The sequence below is a fragment of the Oratosquilla oratoria genome, chromosome 19, assembly GCF_046742065.1.
Source record: "Oratosquilla oratoria isolate Oo_2021 chromosome 19, ASM4674206v1, whole genome shotgun sequence".
In the NCBI taxonomy this organism is placed as follows: domain Eukaryota; kingdom Metazoa; phylum Arthropoda; class Malacostraca; order Stomatopoda; family Squillidae; genus Oratosquilla; species Oratosquilla oratoria.
The window spans coordinates 21691127-21711735 of record NC_134795.1 but is presented as its reverse complement, the minus strand read 5'-3'; the positions used below and the strand labels follow the sequence as shown (position 1 = coordinate 21711735).

Sequence of the window (20609 nt, the reverse complement as noted above, 5' to 3'; positions counted from 1 at the left end):
ATCGGGCGTGCTCGTCGGGGAGTGCAGTTGGCGTGCAAATTCTGCCGGGCCTGCTCGTGAATGTTGTCTACAACAAAGACTATATAAGACACGACCAAGTTGATGAATAGCTGGGCGTGCACTACGACGTTAGTAGCGTGTGGAGTCCGGTATGACAATCATGGCGCCTAGCATTGTCAAGAAGATATTGTACACCATGATAATTGCTTTGTGTCTAAAGAAATGTAAGAAAAAGGAACATGGGAGAAGCCTGCTGCGGGTTCACGATATTAACTTGCGTCTGGCAGGGTCGAAGCTCCAGCTATCGAGCACCGCTTTAGTGATTTCGCTCGACGAGAACTCGGACAATTTGATAGTTTGAACTTTGCCCGTTAACGGGAATGCTCACCGATCAGATCGTCCGGACAGGTGTTTTTAGTGCATACTGTCTCAGTTCTCCACTCTACATTATATGCAAGTTGTTTTGTGTTTGTCTTGCCAATTGATGGCCATTAGAATTTCTGTTATCAAAATCAGTGCTTGTAATGACTCTTAGTAGGTGTATTTTCTTGCTGATTTTCGCTATCATCATAGCAAATCATTGAACCACTTCACAGCATCACCAATTATCGTATTGTCAGTCCACATACACTTGTTAAATTCTCAAAAGTGCCAGTAAAGTTTCCTATGCTGCTGTATCATTTCTCACTTGTGGCAATGCCAGTGTTATGCTTTAGCATCATATAATGTCACCCACAATTAAGAGATTACACCACAACCTCCATAATAAGGATATTAAAATTTCTACATAAATATTGAAACATGGACACTTTATTTATCTTTAAACATCAATCAATTGAAAGACTTCAGTATCATCTACATGAACTTGAGCAATGTCCTACTGTGTACGTCACATCTAAAAAAAATTTTTTGTTTCCTTTCATTTCAAAGTTTCCTTTAAAAGGAAATTAATTGTCAAATTACAAACTTTAACTAGTGAAGCTGAAAATCAATCTTAATAACTTCACCCAAAATCCCAAATCAACACACTGAAAGATACCATAAGACAAACGAGCTAAGTAGATGTGGAAAAAACATTTGTTCAAATTCTAGATACTTTTGATGGGATTTCAATAATCTACTGAAACTACACTACTGACATCAGATCAGAAAAGTTCACACATTCACACACGCACACATATATGTGTGTGCATGTACCAATAGCTTTTCCTCTTTATAAGGCAGGTTACCAGTAAAATATTCTAAATTTACATAAAAAGAATCACAACACTAAGTTTAGTGTTTCTAGAAAGTTGTGCTACAATAGCAAGGTCAACTTGCTAATCTGACTCAGTATCTTGAAGGTTGGCTTTCTGCACTAACAGGGTACTACGATATTCATATATATATTTTTTTTTTTACTGTAAATGACTATTTTGAGCTTAACACTTTCATGAGTCACATTAATCTACACATCAAATTTATATTATCACTGGAAGTGAAAGACATCCGTTATATTTGAAAGTACAGGGTGGACTTTGTGCATTAGGAGGGATTTTCTTTTACATATTCTACATTTCTAGGTGTTTAAATTATGCAGTATACAATCATACAGCTAAATTATGATATACTAATTTTGGCTGGTTCTATAAACAAAACTAAAGCAATATAATAATAATAATAATAACAACAATAATAATTGTTGTTGCCTAAAGTTTCAATGATTGGAAACCCACAGCCTGAAAGCAGCTAGCAAGTCTTCAAGCTCTCCCACAATTCTCCCTAGGAAGAAACGGATTGTTGTCTGCATTGTACTATTGTGGAAGGGGAGTAGTTGTCAGTAGTGGTGGAAAGACTGTAGAAATTGACAGACTGACTGTCAGGTTGGTGTTAAGGATGTTACTAGGTCTTGAAAGTGGATGCCAAGATTCATTCTGACATCCATCTTGTGGGACCACCACTTGTAGGTACAATGTGGGTCTCGCAATACATAAATTTAAAATAATCCAGCACTTGGAAAAATAGGTGCAGAAATTGTCAGACCTAACCTTGGTAAAATATATAAAAACAAGAAACACAAATGTATAACATCTATAAAATTAATTTCACTCAAATGGCACAAAGATTGGCTCTGTCTAGTATGTAGCTAATTCAATGTTTCTAATCATATAAAAAAGGCCAGCCTGATATTGAGCAGCTAATATATCAAACCCTAGATGGCAGAGAATACAAGCTTTAAAGAGATCAATAAAAATGTTGAAGCACTTATGGACACCTGAATTCATGAACCCTGACAGTTTGATTGTGCAAAAAATATAATAAAGATCTTCTACAACACCTTTCAAGACCCTTAGCTATGACTCTCAGGCCAGCAAAAAGCTGCCTGTTCATTTACTGGTAGCTCATGACCACGTACCTATCAAAAACTGCCTAGCTTTACCACCTTGACAAAGATACTACAAAAAGACAGGGGAACTGAGTACATGTTGGTAACTGGGATGAGATCCATCTTGCAAGAAAAATCAAGTTGCAGGACTAAAACAACTTTACTTGAATATCCCAGGGCATTATCACAGCACCCCATTAATCTAGAATCTTTCAAAGACAAGTTTCATAACACCAACTGTAGTCAGCAGGAACGGTAACTAGAAAATTACCCTTCCTCCTAGATCCACATGTGGTAATGGAACTGATCATTCCAAGAACCTGGGTGGAAACATTTCCCCATGGGGAAATCTTCCATGGCAAATGAAACAACACTGGGACTGTTTCGTCATGTCCATATATAATATGTGAACACTTACAACCTAAAATAGTGTTGGTCTTATATCAGCAAGTAACCAATAAGTTACTTTGGTATAATGCAAGCTAATAAGTGTATCTAACAATCTACATTGTGGCCTGCATCCACCCTCACTGTGCTGCACCTATCCTTGGCATAAATTTTAGACAAAAGAGAGAAAAAATATGGAAGGGATTGAAAGTGGATGAAAGGAACAACTGGAGAATGGGAGGAAGAATAAGTAACCAGAGGATGGTGCGTCTCTCAAGAAACAAGGTGGATGGTGGTACGGGGAGAGACAGACAGACACAAACACACACACACAGGGAGCGAGAGAAAGAGAGAGGAAGCAAAGGGAGGGATGAATCCTATGTAAAGGGAAAATAGAAAGGACAGGCAAATGGAAAGGGAGGGGTTGACAAAAAAAAAAAAATATATATATATATATATATATATATATATATATATTGCACTCCCAAGCACTGTTACATGGGGCAGGGATGACCTATCATCCACAAAGTGCAAAGATGGGAGGGACAATGAAAAGGTGTAAGCTTTGACTGAAGTACCCTCCCTTATAAGGTGGAAAAGGCATTTTGGTTTATGTATGAAAGGAGACAAGAAAAAGGGAAGTGGAAAAGATGAAGGTACAAATCATGAGATGAGTGTGGGGGTAGAGGAAAAGAGAGCATCTGATCTAATACTAATATTCTTATTGGTATGCTGATATTTTCAAGACAACCTCCAATTATGGTACTGTACTTAATACCCAAATTCAACCTTACAAGATTAACTAAGACTTAGTTTACAAATGATATAATGCAACTTGCATTCACAACAAAAATGCTCATAACAAACATAAGGAATTTTGTACAAATGTGATACATTTGAAAGAAGCATATGAATATATACAAGCATATAAATGCTCTTGCCCAATTAGTCTTCAATATTCCTTTGCACATACCCTGACTTGAGACACAAAAATGCCAAATATCTGAACCCTACATTCAGACAAGTATCCAAAACATTTGACAAGTACTTCAATTACTTGCATATCCAATATACTGGCCTCCATGCAAACCAAATAAACACTATGAGTATGTATATAAGCAAAGTCTTCAAGAGGGGAGTCTTACACTTTAATTCTGGTTGACCCCCTAGTAGAAAAGACCATTAAGGTGGGCATTTTGAGGTTAGAGAGCAGCATACAGTGGCAGGACCTGCTGTTCCGTGCTCCACCACAAATGTGACAGTGTAGACTTAGTTTTGATAAGGCACTTTTGCTTGGCAGTGGAAATGAGCCTTTTAGAAGAGCAAGATAATCATTAAGTTTGCAAAGCTTATCTTCCATGATATGTAATATGTCTTGAGAGGTCCATAAACAACCAAAGCATATGAAGCATCAAAATCTATGAGGATGGAGTTCACAAACAATGATATTGTACATTAAGAAATGGGGCATCTTCCTCTAAGTCTTCTAAACCTCCCTTTCTTTTTATTTACCGTATTTGGTTTTTGGTCTGCTATGGATTGGCCTTCAGGTCACTGATTCTTTTTATGCAGGTAAACATCTCGCATCAATGTTGAAACAATGTATGCAGTCTGCTTCTTGCCATGCATGTGCGCTTGTGCTGGAAAACAAATTAAACAAGTCAATAATACATAATTACACCCCAAAGGCCCCAAAAATGATCAATGGGAACATGGAGACAATACTGTAAGAGCATTGCTCTTACCCTACATACTTCAACTAATGGACAAAACACACACAATAAATAAATCAATACTTACATGGAGTATTGGACTCAAAGTTGGCTATCATAAACCTGTTGACAGATGTAAGCATTGAGAGCACGTCCTTGTGAGCATGTTCACGGCGAAAAATTTCCACAACAGACTGAACAAACCATGAACCATTCGATGTGTTCCTCCATGAAAAGTATCCTGTTGTAAAAGAACAATAGTAAAAATAAATCTTACTGATTTGTTTTACACATATATGGTATATATACCTCATAAGAGGGGTGGCAGAGTCAAAGCACAAACAAAGCAAAAGTCCATTCCCCCTCAAAATGGGTGTGGCTATGTAGAAGCAAATACCAATATCAAACATAAATAAAACCCATTCAACCATCCCTTCCCATCACAGCAACTTAGGGATGAAGGGTTGCCCTATCCTGAGTCACATTGGTTGGGTCAAAAGCAATTTAACAAGGCATGGCAGGACCCAATAAGCCAGAGCTACTTTTTTCCCACTGCTTCATCTTATATTGACCACCCTCCTCTTGCACTCAAATTAATGGGAGTCCCTCAAGGCACAACGCTTTCACCATTACTGTTAACCCAACCCCAGAACCAGAACTAAACACCAATGTTCTCTCACAGGCAGATGACCTGGCAATAACCCACCACAGTAAATACAAAATAGCAACAAGAAACACCCAAACATACTTAAACTAGAACAAAATAAAATAAAAAATAACAGAATGGAAATTTCACCCAAGACTGAAATTCTCGCACACAGCATTGGCCGTCACATGTAATTTGCATCACATTACTCACATAAAATATAAAGTCACTGCTGTATTACTCATTCTTTTTTACTCTGAGTAATAATAAACTCCTAATGAGTAATAAAGCAGTGACTTTATATTTCATAATGCAAGTAGGGTGATGCATCATCCTTCCACCTTTTACTAATCTTTCTTCACTCATTCTTTCCATGTGTCCAAACCATCCCAATACACTTTCATCAACCCTATCTCCAAAATCCCTTTCCACCCCCATTCTCCTCCTCACCTCCTCGTTTCTCACTCTATTCAACCTAGTAACCCCCTATCATACTTCTCAGGAACCTCATCTCAAACACATTCACAAATATCTAAATAAAACTGCTAGTCCTTCAAATAATTACAATATCTTAAAGTAGCCTTTACCCGTTAGGCTGGATTACAGTGAATTCTACTTACCAGGAACTGTCGACCAGCATATTAGGAAGTCTGCTTGTGTAGGAATCTTGTATGAGAATGCACCTCCATCAACCTCATCACGTGGAACCTTAACCAAGGTCACACCTTTATCTAACATGTCTCCCCGGCAAGCCTGTAAGAATTTTCATTAGATTTTTTCCAATCCTTAAAATAATATTATATATACAGTATATTACACTCACAAACTCTAACACTGAGTCACTGGCTTTTACCTGGATAAAGAAGAGTTTAGGTTTCCCAGCTAGACTTGAGCATTTGTCAGATGTAAATTCTGACCAAAGTTTTTCTGCTTTGAACTGTGCATCCTGTCCATAAAGAATATCTTGCTCCCCATGAGACATAAACACCACCACTAAGCTGTCACAATCCGTATGATCTATTTCCTGGCCAACTGTGAGTATAAAAAGAGTAACTATAAAATATCTATCATAAAATCATTTCACTCTTGATTTACTTTAGGTAGTGGACTACAAAGGACCAATAATAAGTATTTGTCAGATGAACATGAGACAATTATCTCACTACTTCAAAACCCATTAACACCTTCACCTCCAACAGGAGGGGTTCACACTGTCTCCAGAGAGATGGGGTGGCTATATTAGTAAGTGAAGAGATGGATAAGTATGTAGTGGAGTGGAAGGTTTCTTCAAGGTTAATGTGGATGAAGGTGAAACTGGGAAGGGAGATGTGGGTTTTTGTAAGTGCATAGGGGCCTGATAGTGAGAAGTGTTGAGGAAAGGGAGGTTTTGGGTACATTTAAACAAGTGCATAGAGGGTTTAGGGAAAAAATTTCAATGTGGTGGTATTGGGAAATCTCTTTGCTAGGGTAGGAGACAAGCCCATGGATAGAGTGGTTGGGAAGTGTGGGGTTTCAGGAAAAAATAATACTGGAGAGATGATGGTGATGTATTTAGAGATTTGATGATAGCAAATACAGTGTTTAGGAAGAAAGTCAAGCATAAGTACACATGGGAGAGGGTGGTAGACAGGACTTTATTGGACTATACAGTGGTAACCAGGAGTAGGAAAAATTTTTGATGTACATGTTCTAAGGGGAGAGAGTGGAGGAATATCAGATAATTTTTTGGTGGAAGGTAAGTTGAGAGTGGAGGATAGATGGAGAAAGAGGAAAATGATAGAAGGTAGGGAGGTGCTTAGAGTAAACTGCTTAATTGAGAAAGAGAAGGAGAAGGAATACAAGAAGCTGAGAGAAGAGTGGGAGAGAAGGGTAGAGTAGAACTAGGAGTGGAGGAGAAATGGGGATGTTTCAAGGTGTGCAAAGATGTTGTGTGGAACAAGGAGGACAGGAGGAAACGGAAGAAAGGGTAGTGAGCAGAGGGATGATGAAGCAAAGAAGGTTGGTTACAAAATGATGATGATATGATTTAACTTCACTCACTCCCCCACTATCGGGAGGCTAGGACAGTGCCCCTCACAGAGGGCTTTGTTGCGTGGAATTTAATGAATCATGCCCTTGGTTCAATTTCGCCAGTGGCAGTATTCAAACCACCCTCACCTTGACCTTCGCTGCAAGTAACAATGCCCTAACCTGCTCAGCCAGCGAGGTTACAGAATAGGATGAATCATATGAGAGGTACAAAGAAGAAAAGTACAGCATAAAATAAAGGAGTCAAAGAGGAGAGCAGATGTGAAATGGGGTATGAGTATGACAGAAAATTATAAAAAGTAATAAAAAGATGTTTTGGAAAGAAATTAACATAGGAAGAGGAGGCAAATCAAGTAGAGAAGAAAAGGTAAAAGGTGCAGATGGAAAGATGATAATGAAAGGGATGCCAGTAAGAGGAAGATGGGCAGAGTATTTTAGGGAGTTGCTAAATGTGAAGGATAGGGAGGGAAAGGTAGTTACACTGGGAAGTGCTAAGAAAATTAAAGTGATAGATGAGGAAAATGGAGGAGAAATAAGGAAACATGAGGCGAAAGCAGTTATTAAAATGATGAGAGCAGGAAAGGCACCTGGGTTAGATGGGTGTCATGCAAAGTGTTTGAAAAAGGGAGGTACAGTGATGGTAGACTGGCTGGTAAGGTTGCTTAGTGTTTGTTTAAAAGAGGGTAGAGTGCCAGAGAACTGGAGGAGTGCCAGTATAGTTTCGCTTTACAAAGGAAAAGGGGACAAGTGTGAGAGTAGTACTTTCAGAGGGACCAATTTGTTGAGTGTAGTTGGAAAAACTTATGGGAGGGTTTTGATTGAGAGGATTAGGAGAGGAACAGAGGGAGTAATTGGTGAGGAACAGTGTGGGTTAAGGACAGGTAGGGGTTGCATGGATCAGATTTTTGTGGTAAGGGAGATATGTGAGAAAGCTTTGGAAGAAAACAATGTTTTTTTTAGGCCCTTATGGATTTGGAAAATGTGATGACTGGGTAGACAGGAAGACACTGTGGGAGATATTGCAGATATCTGCAATAGGAAGAAAGCTGTTAAGAGCAGTCATAAGTTTTTACAAGAGTAGTAGAGCCTGTATTAGAATTAGAAATGGAGAGAGTGAGTGGTTTGAGGTAAAGGTGGGACTTTACCAGGGATCTGTTATGTAGCCTTGGCTGTTCAATTTATACATAGATGGGGTGGTGCAAGAGGTAAATGCAAGGGTAATGGGCCAAGGATTGGAGATGGTTAAAGGAAATGGAGAAAAATGGGAGATTCACTAGTTGTTGTTTGCTGATGACACTGCACTTGTAGCAGGATCAGAGGAGAGATTAGTGACAGAGTTTGGGAAGGTGTGCAAAAGAAGTTGAAGATATATGTGGGTAAAAGTAAGGTGATGAGATGTGCAAGGGAAGAATGTGGCAGCAAATTGGAAGCGAGTATTAAGGGAGTGAGATTGGGAGAAGTGGATAGCTTTAGATACTAGGGTGCAAATGTGGCAGGAAAGGGAGGAGTGGATGTAGAATGTAGATTGAGAAAAGCAAGTAAATGCCTTGGGGGATTAAAAAGTGTAACGAGAAATAGACGTTTGGGAATGGATGGTATGAGGAGATTATAGGAATGTTTTCTGTTCACCTGAATAGAATAAGATGGCAGGATTGGCAAGGACTGAAACGCATTTGTATTCTTGACCAATTGACTGTTGGGGGGGAAATGGGGGGTTGGAGAAGAATCTCCCCCCACCACCACAGAGGATAAAGATAATCCCCAGGTGCCAAAGGGAGGACCTGAAAGTCTTGTTCAGTGTTAAAAGGGACAAGTTAAACAAGCCGGGTTTTGGGTTCGAGGCATTTGTGTACCTAAACGGATTGTAACGTTTGCGCGGAAGGTGTTCGATTTTACATCGTATCCCGCGACCTCGGCTTCCAATTAGTCTGCTTCCTTTGTGTAACTATAAGACGGATTTAACAAGACCACCGCTCTCTTTCTCTCTCGCTCCCTCTCTCTTTCTCCCCTTCTTCCTCGCCCTCTCTCTATCGTTTTCTCTCTCTCACCCTCCCTTTCTTTCTCCCTCTCTCTCTCTCTCTGTCTGTGCCTCCTATCTTGCCTTTTTCCCCTTTCTTCCAAAATCATCGTAAAAATGTTATTTGATGCATTAATATAAAATAAAGAAATATATCCATTTCAGCAACACCCGCGCTTAAATTGCATCAGTGATACTCGAAAAAAAGAGAAAGAATGAGCATCTGTGACACTAACAAGAGCTGATGATGTTACAGGACTGGCTCCTATTCCTCCTCCTCCCACCCTCCCGCCACGTGGGAACAAGCGCTCTGATTGGTTCATTTGTTTGCGGCAGCTGTTCGGAAGATGGATGTTGCTCCGGGTGACCGTTGGCTACAAGATGTTACTTCGAACCTAAACTGTTATGGAACAATTCACTCGTTCCAGTCTCTCCCTATTCAGAATACAAGTTCGTATCTGTTTACCGCTCTTGTAAAGCTCTGCGTGGTAAAACTGGTAGCACGTGGGACTTGTGATATGAGGGACCCAGGATCGAAGCTTCCTGACGGCCGCATTTGATTATAATTGAATTATAATGTTTTAAGTAAAATGATAATTTTACTTAAACGTAAAGGTTGAAGGGAAGTCCAGCTTTCAGCTAAATCATTTAGATAAACACCTAAGCAAGATTCTGTAATGACTGCCATTTATTTTATGTTATTTGTTTATTTGTTTTATTATCATTTGTTTATTATTATTTGCTTGATTCACATTTATTATAAGTTATATGTCAATTTATTATTATTTACTATTTATCTGTTCGTTTATTATCTAACTATACCAATACGTTTATTTATTTGATTTATTATTATTTATATTATTATATTATTCATTTATTTATTATTATTATAATTTTTTTCGCATCCGACCTAGTTATGGACCAAAAGGTCTCCTGTCGGCATGCTCCACCTTTGTAATCCTTTGTAGGTGTGACTGTGCTGACAGCATCTGTATGGGACAGAAACATGGAAAATAAGAGAGGAGTTTAAATGTGTTTGTGATGAAATGCCTGAGAAGTATGGTAGGGGTTACTAGGCTGGATAGAGTGAAAAATGAGGTGAGGAGGAGAGTGGGGGTGGAAAGGGAGTTGGGAGATAGAGTTGATGAAAGAGTATTGTGATGGTTTGGTCACATGGAAAGATTGAGTGAAGAAAGATTAGTAAAAGAGGTGTGAAAGGCAGAGGTGGGGTGAACATGAGGGAGCAACCAAGGAGGATATGGATGGATGGGGTAAAAGGGGCATTGGGAAAGAGGGAATATCTGTTGAGGAGGGGAGAAGCCAGAAGATAGGGGTGGGTGGAGAATAGTTGTGTATGGATGATGCTGTGATGCATGGAAGGGAGTGGGTGGGGGATGGGGGGGATGAAGGAGTATGAGTGAATATTTTGATGCAGCCCAGAGGGATTTCTCCTCGTGTGCTTTTTTCTGCATGAGGGGGTGGAGAGGGGTTCGCCAATTAAATGAAGTGGCCTTACTGTGGATGTGCTATGTCTTGCTACATTACTTCTGACCCAGGGCAGTGGGTGAGCTGCAGGGCTGACCATTCATCCAGGAGGAGCCAAGAAAAGAGGGAGGGAGGGGTAGTGAATGGGAATAGAGTTTGTGGAGATGAAATGAGTGGGAGTAGATTTATGCCTTTGACTTTGGCTCTCTTGCAAGGGGGACAAAGTAAGTGATATATATATATATATATATATATATATATATATATATATATATATATATGTATGTATATGTTGAATATGCATTTTTTTCTTTCTTTCATTACAGTGCAGTGGCAGATCAGATGAACTGACCTTGCAGGCTAAAGTAGTTTGGTGACCCCTGGTATAGTGGAACTATACATGCATTCCTCCAGTCCACTTCCTTTTCTTATACACATTTTAAACCATAGGACAAGCCAATCTACTATAATTGCTTCTCCTTTCAATAGACGTTCCATGTCACAGCCATCTACTCCGAGTACCTTGGCTGCTATCATTGCTTTCAATGCTCATGATATTTCCTCTTTTCCTATAGCCCTATCATTCTTTTCTCCCATTACAATAATTAATTTTCCTTGTAATTTCTACTGCCACATGTATACTTGTTATGTTTCCATGTCACCATGAATAGAAGTAGCAGGAGGATGAAAGCAGTTGTTGATTAGCAGGTTTCCGTATGGGAAGTACAAGAAAAAAAAAATATATATATATATATATATATATATATATATATATATATATATATATACATACATATATATATATATACACACAAACCCTTACACATTAGATGACACAGACTTTGGGCCCAGTCCAGGAACAATGCACCAGCCTCTAAGGCCGGGGTTCTCAATCTACATTCACGTATACCCCGTAGTTATACACTACTGTTTCTTAAACTACTGGAGATGACCTCAACACTAAATATAATCATTTTGCATTCCCTAACTGCTAGTGGCTTTTGGTTGGCGGTCCCTTTTATTGACCCTCGTGGCCAATTGAGTTCCATAAACCACAGGTTGAGAACCACTGCTCTAAGGGATGCACCTCCTGACAGAGCTGAGTGTTTCAGTTGTGAAGATCGGCAGTGGGGAGATAACTCCCTCTAACATTTGCCTCAAAGTACCACTCACTGGTACCAACCATTAGTTGCTTCCCCACCCCATTATCAACTCAAGACCAAATCATTTTTTTATCCATTCTTTACCACTCTCCACTCACACCTATCTCTTGCCTTCCCCAATCAACTGACGCCTGCTTTACCCAATGTCCATTTCACCACATTCATCCAACTTGTTCTCAGTCTTCCCATAAAGTTTACTCCATTAACTTCTGCCTTCTACACTCTTTTTGCTATTCTTTCTTCACTCATTCTTGCAATACACACAAAACATCCTATCATTCTCTGATCACCCCTATCTATCAGCTTTTTCCATCCCACTCTCTGCCTCACCTCTTTGTTTCTCACATTATTCATCCTCGTAACTCCAACCACACTTCTTAAACTCTTTTTATTTCAAACATTTTAGCTTTTACTCTACACCACCTATAAATCCCAAGTCTCTGTTTATGCACAATCACCCCTTTAACAAAGACAACATTATAACATGTAAAAATGAATCTCCTGCATGTTGGTACAGACACTTACGTTCCCTTACTGCATTATTCAGCTTTTGAACAGTCAGGTTGTTGTATACTTTCACTTCATAGCCAAGTTCAAAGAACAACTTTTCCATCTGGTCTCGGTCTCGGTCTGTGCCACTGCGATCCTGATGTCAAAAAGAAAAATTTTCAGTGCGGATTCAACTAATACATTGCTGCTACGCCATCAACAAAATATAGGTATAGATACAAAATCAACCTCTTGAATATGGTGATGCCTATGTATGTGTCATGAACTGTGAGTTGGGTGTATGAGGATGCCAGTGTCAGCTTCCTGATTGTACAGATTGACCTCTCATTCACGGACTAAAACGGGGGGGTAACGGTGTCCGTTGATGTGAATAATCCGTTGATTTGGAGTGGTTTTTGGGTGGCATAGTGATTGCACTTCACTAAACAACAGCACCATAAACACCGCAAACACAGCTAATTAACGTCTGTTAATGAGAGGTCAATCTGTATTTATTTTGTAGTTGTAGCTGAGTGACCCCATATTCTGTGAACAGGCTTGATCACGTTTTCTGTAATGTTATATTTATTCAGGGTGAAAGACAACAAGTATGAGAGCAATAACCTTATATTCTGTAATATGTGTATTATGATGCCTCATCATACACCAGGCAACCTGATGTGCACATGAATAATTTAATGTACATAATAACATAAGAATGAAGGAGACTGCAAGAGACCATAAGGCCTACACTAGGCAGGTCCGTATCCATCACAACCTGTCATCCCCATTCATAAAGTTGTCTAATCATTTCTTAAAACAACTGATAGTTTCAGCACTTACTACAAATGCTTCTCAGTCTCTTGACTTAGAGCACTGGTTTAATTGCACAGGACAATAGAGGAGATGAATCTTTAAATATCAATGTTAAGCAATAGTATAAACACAACACATGTTTGTTGGAGAGAGGGTAGAGTGCCGGAGGACTGGAGGAGTGCCTGTATAGTTCCTCTTTACAAGGGAAAAGGGGACAAGTGTGAATGTAGTAGTTTCAGAGGGATTAGCTTGTTGAGTGTAGTTGGGAAGGCTTATGGGAGGATCTTGGTTGAGAGGATTAGGAGAGGAACAAACGGAGTAATTGGTGAGGAACAGTGTGGGTTTAGGACAGGTAGAGGTTGTGTAGATCAGATCTTTGTGGTAAGACAGATATGTGAGAAAGCTATAGGAAAGGGGAAGGATGTTTTTTGGGCCTTTATGAATCTGGAAAAGACTTATGATAGGGTAGACAGAAAGGCACTGTGGGAGGTTATGAAGATATACGGGATAGAAGGAAAGCTTCTAGGAGCTCTCAAGAGTTTTTATGAGAATAGTAGAGCTTGTGTCAGGATTGGAAATGGAGAGAGTGAGTGGTTTGAAGTAAAGGTGGGACTTCGTCAAGGATGCGCTATGTCACCCTGGCTGTTCAACTTGTACATGGATGGGGTGGTGCGAGAGGTAAATGCAAGGGTAGTGGGCAAGGGATTGGAGATGGTTACAGAAAATGGAGAAAAGTGGGAGGTGAATCAGTTGTTGTTTGCGGACGACACTGCGCTTGTAGCAGGATTGGAGGAGGGATTGAGGAAGTTGGTGGCAGAGTTTGGGAGAGTATGTGATAGAAGAAAGCTAAAGATAAATGTGGGTAAAAGTAAGGTGATGAGATGTACAAGGGGTGAAAGTGGCAGTAGACTGGAAGTGAGCATTATGGGAAAGCGACTGGAGGAAGTGGATAGTTTTAGATACTTGGGTGCAAATGTGGCAGGGAAAGGTGGAGTGAAAGTGGTGGTAGAATGTAGATTGAGAGAAGTGAGTAAATGCCTTGGTGGATTAAAGAGTGTAATGAGGAATAGACATTTGGGAATGGATGCGAAGAGGAGACTGTATGAAGGAGTGATTGTGCCAACAGCACTGTATGGGGCAGAAACATGGCACACAAGAGAAGAAGAGAGAAGGAGTTTGAATGTGTTTGAGATGAGGTGTCTGAGAAGTATGATGGGGGTTACTAGGCTAGATAGAGTGAGAAATGAGGAGGTGAGGAGGAGAACGGGGGTGGAAAGGGAGCTGCGAGATAGGGTTGATGAAAGAATATTAGGATGGTTTGGACACATGGAAAGAATGAGTGAAGAAAGACTAGTAAAAGAGGTGTGGAAGGCAGATGTAGAGGGAGTGAACATGAGGGGGCATCCTAGGATGAGGTGGATGGATGGGGTGAAGGGGGCTTTGGGGAAGAGGGGAATGTCTGTTGAGGAAGGACGGGAGAGGACAGAAGACAGGGGTGAATGGAGAATGGTTGTATATGGATGATGTTGGGATAGCATGAGGTGGAATGGGCGGGTGGATGGGGGGTGAGGTAGTATGTGTGAGCAAAATTTGACGCAGCCCAAAGGGATTTCTCCCCGTCCTCTCATTTTATGCAATGGGTGGACGGAGAGGGGGGGTCGCCGATTTAATGAAGCGGCCTTGCTGTGGATGTGCTGTGTCTTGCGACACTGCTTCTGACCCAGGGCAGTGGACAGGGTGCAGGGATGACCCGTCATTCAGGAGGTGCTAAGATAAGAGGGAGGGGTGTGGAGTGTATTCAGGGATGGAATGGGTGGGAATGATTTTATGCCTTTTTCTTTTTGCCTACCCCACTTGTAAGGGGGAAAAAGCCTTGGTATATGTATGTATGTATAAACACAATACCAATCTTCCCATACTTACTCCCAGCTGTAAGATGGAGTTGAAAGTGCTGTGGTTGAATATGACACAATAGCCTCTGCGTTTGTGAGTCATTTTATAGTGGGGGTCCTCAAGGGCTGACGACATTCTTCCAAACCCATGGGGTGGAAGTTGGACTCTGCAATGACAAATTCCATAAAATATTAAACCAATTTCTAGGAGATAAAATTCATGTGAAATATTAATCACACCTGCATGACATCTTGCCCTAAAATTCCCTGGGTTAGCTATGACAAAATCAATAAAAGGCAAAATATAACAATGGAGTTACTTCAGGTTGCCTTAGCCCTTTCAACATGAAGTCTTGCCTCCAGTGGAATGATAGATATTATTATGATTACCATTATCACCTAAGAGCAATGGATTAATAATGAAAAGTATAAATCCAAAGAATTCAAAGATATAACCAATTCTTCTGTTACTTACGTGTTTCCTTTCCCACCAGCATCCACCTCTTCTTGTATCTCCGGGGACCCATTTTTCTTAACTTCCCCATTACTTTCAAGATCCATATTGGATAGTTTAGTTTCAACTTCTTCAGCCATGTCTTCCTGGAAAATACAACAATAAAAACTATTGTAATGACAAGTGAATATGAGATTTTTTTCCAATTTCCAGTGCAATCATAAAATCCACTACAATACGAGTAAGATAGATTTTTATGTTGTTACCCATGCAATCTCATAAAAATCTCTATCTAAAACACTCCAGCCTAAACATAGGCCCTGACTGATACTTTCAACTACTCCTGGTTTTACAACAAAATTCTCACCATCTGGAAAGATACCAAGGATACCCCATATTCAAATCAAACTAACAGAAAACACATCTTACAGACCAATCTCATTACAATCCATTATATTCAAACTGACAGGAAGACCAATTGCAGAAACATAACTTGTCTACCTGCCTCCTGGGTAGAGATAAAAAAAAAAAAATAAATAAACTTTTTATATATTTTGTTTTAAAATAACTCAGCAAGGAAAAGAACCATATTACAATAATTTTTCTATGTTAGAATATCAAATAAATCAGTATACCCCTCACTTAAGGTTTTCTATGGTGTTAGGGCACTTCCATTTTCTGTGGTTTCATGTTTTGATGTGTTTTATTTATTTTACAATGTACAGTTGCCCCACTTAGTTTTGGCACAGTTTTAAAAATGTTTCGGACAAGAATAGCAACTCGCCCAGTATTCTTTTTTATTACATTTTCGTGTCTGTTTATTTACATGCTTTGCTTTCTCTTTTTTTGCTAAATAGTAACTATCTTAAAAAATGTGACAAACAGCAAAATACTCAAAATGGTGTAGCAGACGACACATTTTTTCTTGACTTACTAATGATATATATCACTCTTATTTGACAATATGATTAATATACATTGCAGAGGAGAGAGAGAACACAGGAATCCATTCACGTAGTGGTTGATGGTAGACTAACAACCAGCTTCAAGCTGTGAGTGGTGTTGAGTGCAGTGACAAACTAACCAAAACTAACTCGTATACTTATAAGTTATGCCCTATTATTAAATCAATTATTTTCATTTCTTATTCAGCAGAGGGCTTGTGATCCAATTATATTATGTATGATTGTAGGTTAAAGTTAAGGGATAGCGAGCAAAAAGTCAGGTAGAAAGTAAGCTCTGAGCCTTGATGTCTCTAATGATAATGAATTTATTAGAAAATTCACCTTACAGTAAACATATGTATTTCAACATGCAAATTTCATAGTTCTCTTGGTTACTGCCCAATTATATGAATACAATCACCAAATTGTGCTGCCAAACAGGATCTATATATACAGGGAGGGAGTGCTCAGTACAAACACAACACCAACTGCTGACAGTGGAACCATGAATGAGATGACAAAGAACATCAAATATTACACCATCCTTCCAGTCCTGCTAAATGCCGTCCAATTCTAAATTAAGCCATCTTCTTTTATCATAATGCCTTTAAATGGTGTATTCTTCAATTTACAGCAAGTATACCTATTATACAAACACAACACCAACTGCTGACAGTGCAACAATGAATGAGATGACAAAGAACATCAAATATTACACCATCCTTCACTCATTTTCTCCAGACAGCAACACAATATCTCTTCACTAGGTGACTTATGGGTCAAACAGGTGGTTGTGGCTGGTTTCCTGGGGGTAATGAATTGAATGATCAAACTTTTCACAATTCATCTACAATGATCCCTCTCATATCCAAACTAATTGAACCAGTGTGTTCTAATTTGGGGATTTTTAGAAGTGCACACCTATGTGATATAGCAATACAAAATTAAATAATTTTGTAAATGTAATGTATGTTATTCTTGGCAGAAATTATTAATAGAAAAGGTTGCTAAAATCTATAAACAAACAGACGTAGCCACTTCAGTTGCTTGAGACGCCATCTTTGTTTTGGTAGAGGCGGAGGCCAAAGAAATTAAAGTATGATAAATTTGTCTATTCTAACCTGCATTTAGTAATGCAGTACCTGTAATTCGAGGTCATCACCATCACCTCTGACCTCCAAATCAATGTTTTCTTATATTGATTTCTGCCAAGATAAATATTTATTACATTATGTATTATAATTCACAAAATTAATATTTAATTTTCTAATGCTGTACTGCATATGTGTGCACTTCTAAAAAATACTAAAAATAATCTTTCAAATGGAAAAAAGGTATTAGCATGTTACTGGAACAAAACTCTATGATACTGCAGTGCTAAAATTTGAATTATGAATTAATAAAAGTGGTATATAATACACATGAATCATGTTTGGATAATGGAGATTCACATAAAGGCATTTTGTATAGGGGAGGGATTACTATATTCTCTTATGAAGGCATATACATGTATATTCTTGCCATTTGAGGGTATTTACTATAGATCAGTAGAGCAGCACAACTGCTGGCATCCTATATATATATAGTCTATCTAAACACCAATGCCTTTCCCTCTTATAAGAGAGGCAGCCTTTTGACTTGGCTACCTAGCTATTAAAGAAGCCAAAATCTAGTTCAGGGAAAACAACTGAGGGTATGATTAAATTTTGCTACACTTTTCTTTTTCTATAATGCTCCTCCCCTGTATACCCGATTTACAGGTTGTATACATATATGCTCTGGCTCTACAATTACTTAAATCAGATGATAAATATAGAATATATAAGTACACCATTTCTTGCTATTTTTCTAAACAAGTACATAATCATCTTTCTCCTAAAGCTATTCAAACCACAAAAACGTTCAGTTAGCCTGTATATACAAAAGTATAGCATAGGACGTACAATTAACAAAGTACAAACTCGCAACAATGAGAAGTGTTGTCTTGTGTACAATAAAGCTATCATAATAGTTTTCCTGCAACATTTCCCAATTCCATTATCATTTCATCCTATTTCTGACCAAGCTATTTGTCCTCTACTTCCATTACGGTAACTTTACACATGCTATATGAATCGAGAAATTTTCTGGTGAAATATTGCACCAGTTTCAGTTTTTATCACGTATGTCCAGATGACCCACGCCATGTTGTCTTGTCTACAAAGAATGACACGTAAACAACAAAGCAGTTTGTTGCAATATTTACATGCAATATAAAATATTCTCCCAATTATCTATATTTTACATGTTGGTGGTGAGAAAAAGACATATAAACAATACAAATAACACTGCGTTGCCACAAAAACGCTTTTCCTGAGCAATCAAGGTTTATTCAAACAAATGGGGTTAATGGCCACATTCTCCTTCAGAAGAATGCCTACATATCGATTGCAATGTTTACTTTACCTCTTAAGAATGAAACAAAAAAGTCTTCGGATTCCCTGCTTGATTCACACCCTTTGTTTTGAATCTGAAACAAAGTAAGTGCGATCCTGCGTGATGCTTCCTCCTCCCACCACAAGGGTTCTGATAACACTGCACAGATTCTGGTTTTCCGAAGTACTCCCGGGGCCCTTCCTCCAATTCCTTGAACTTGTCGGGAGTCGTCTGAACTCTGATTAATTGAACGAAAGCACGCACATTCACTGACTCCATAAACGTTGTGCTTGGCACTTTAAATTTGCCGAATACCATTCATTTTCTTTGTTTATTACAAACATAATTTTCTCACAGCAGGTATCTGGCAAGTATACAGTCGTTTCACGTCATAGCGATGACATGACGTTCACAAGAGAAAAGGAGTTATTTCCAGGAACATGGAATACGTGGAAATGAGTGCATGCATTATTATCGCAGAAAATCAATCATTTATAATCCAGCACGAGCGCCATTTATGAGATGTAAAATAAAATTATTTTGTTTACCACCGTAGTAAAGAAAAAGAACACCCAAAGCCCTATAGATAGAGATATATTTTGTGGTAGGGCAGAAACATCAAACTGATAACAATCTGATGGTGTAGAGTAGTTGACATTTTGACGATTTTACCAATAAACAGTGATCTATGTATCGCCGATGTTTTTCATTGCTTTTTACCATATCATGACATATCATAATCCAACTGTTCAGGCCTTTAGACTGAGTATGATTAGGCAACTAAGCTCTACCTCCATTCAGACTGTCTCGGCCGATTCCGGCTGGCTCTAGACAAAGGATCGCGAGTTTGCGTCAAAACGCATACAATGGTGAAATAGGCTGCTGGCATTGATCCTACTCACGTCTCTTCGTCTTTTGAAAATGGAACAAATTGCTATAATGCATTTTAATATGGTCAAATTATAATGCTGATAATAATAGGAATTTTCAAGTCATGAATCGTTTAGCCAGTTGTTCTATATGCTACAAATTATATTTATTGGTTAATTCTTTACTAAAATTGACGGATAGTTGATTTCTAGTTCTCCAACTTCGATGAATTAGAATTTTCATAAAGCCTTGATTATCATCTCATATCACTACATTCTGCCAAGATGCCTTTTATATTTTCCAAATTATAATAGGATATTGGTGTTGGGAGCATTAAAGTCTATGCAGTTATCTTAGCACACCGATATCTATTTTTATCTCAAGGTTGCCATGATGTTGGCTTCGCGAGTTTGGAAACAAAGGGGGCACTGTAACTACGTCACTGATACCATTGCGGCATTCTAAAGGACCCTCATATGGTTACTGTTTATTCACAAAAATACTGCCTGTGGTTCAGTTATCGCTCCCATTTCTCCAGTGTCAAAATATTTTAACGTATTTCTAGGATGCTTGATATCAACACTGTATTAATAAAATTCCTTGATATGTAAAGTGGAAGTGAAAACAGTAGTGAGACGATGAATATATATATATATATATATATATATATATATTTATATACATATAAATATATACATATATATATATATACATATATATATATATATATATATATATATGTGTGTGTGTGTGTGTGTGTGTGTGTGTGTGTGTGTGTTTACAAATGCGTAAGAAACCACTAGGAAAAGTAAACTAAAGAAGCAGAGCGCTTTCGTATAATTACATCTTCAGTGCACTGAAGATGTAATTACGCGAAAGCGCTCTGCTTCGTTAGTTTACTTTTCTTAGTGGTTACGCATATATAT

General features: G+C 38.6%; 1 protein-coding gene across 1 annotated transcript; it reads right to left on the bottom strand.

Annotated features, from left to right (window-relative positions):
- Positions 1 to 790: 790 nt before the first annotated feature.
- Dcp-1 (Death caspase-1) lies at positions 791 to 19001 on the bottom strand. The gene is made up of 8 exons (XM_076202733.1): positions 18844 to 19001; positions 15476 to 15600; positions 15032 to 15167; positions 12329 to 12449; positions 5964 to 6142; positions 5731 to 5863; positions 4553 to 4705; positions 791 to 4392 (listed from the first exon to the last, which is right to left on the bottom strand). Exons 2-8 carry the CDS (start codon positions 15592 to 15594, stop codon positions 4304 to 4306), a joined length of 930 nt encoding a protein of 309 aa, XP_076058848.1. The 5' UTR covers positions 15595 to 15600; positions 18844 to 19001; the 3' UTR covers positions 791 to 4303.
- Between the last annotated feature and the right edge of the window lie 1608 nt (positions 19002 to 20609).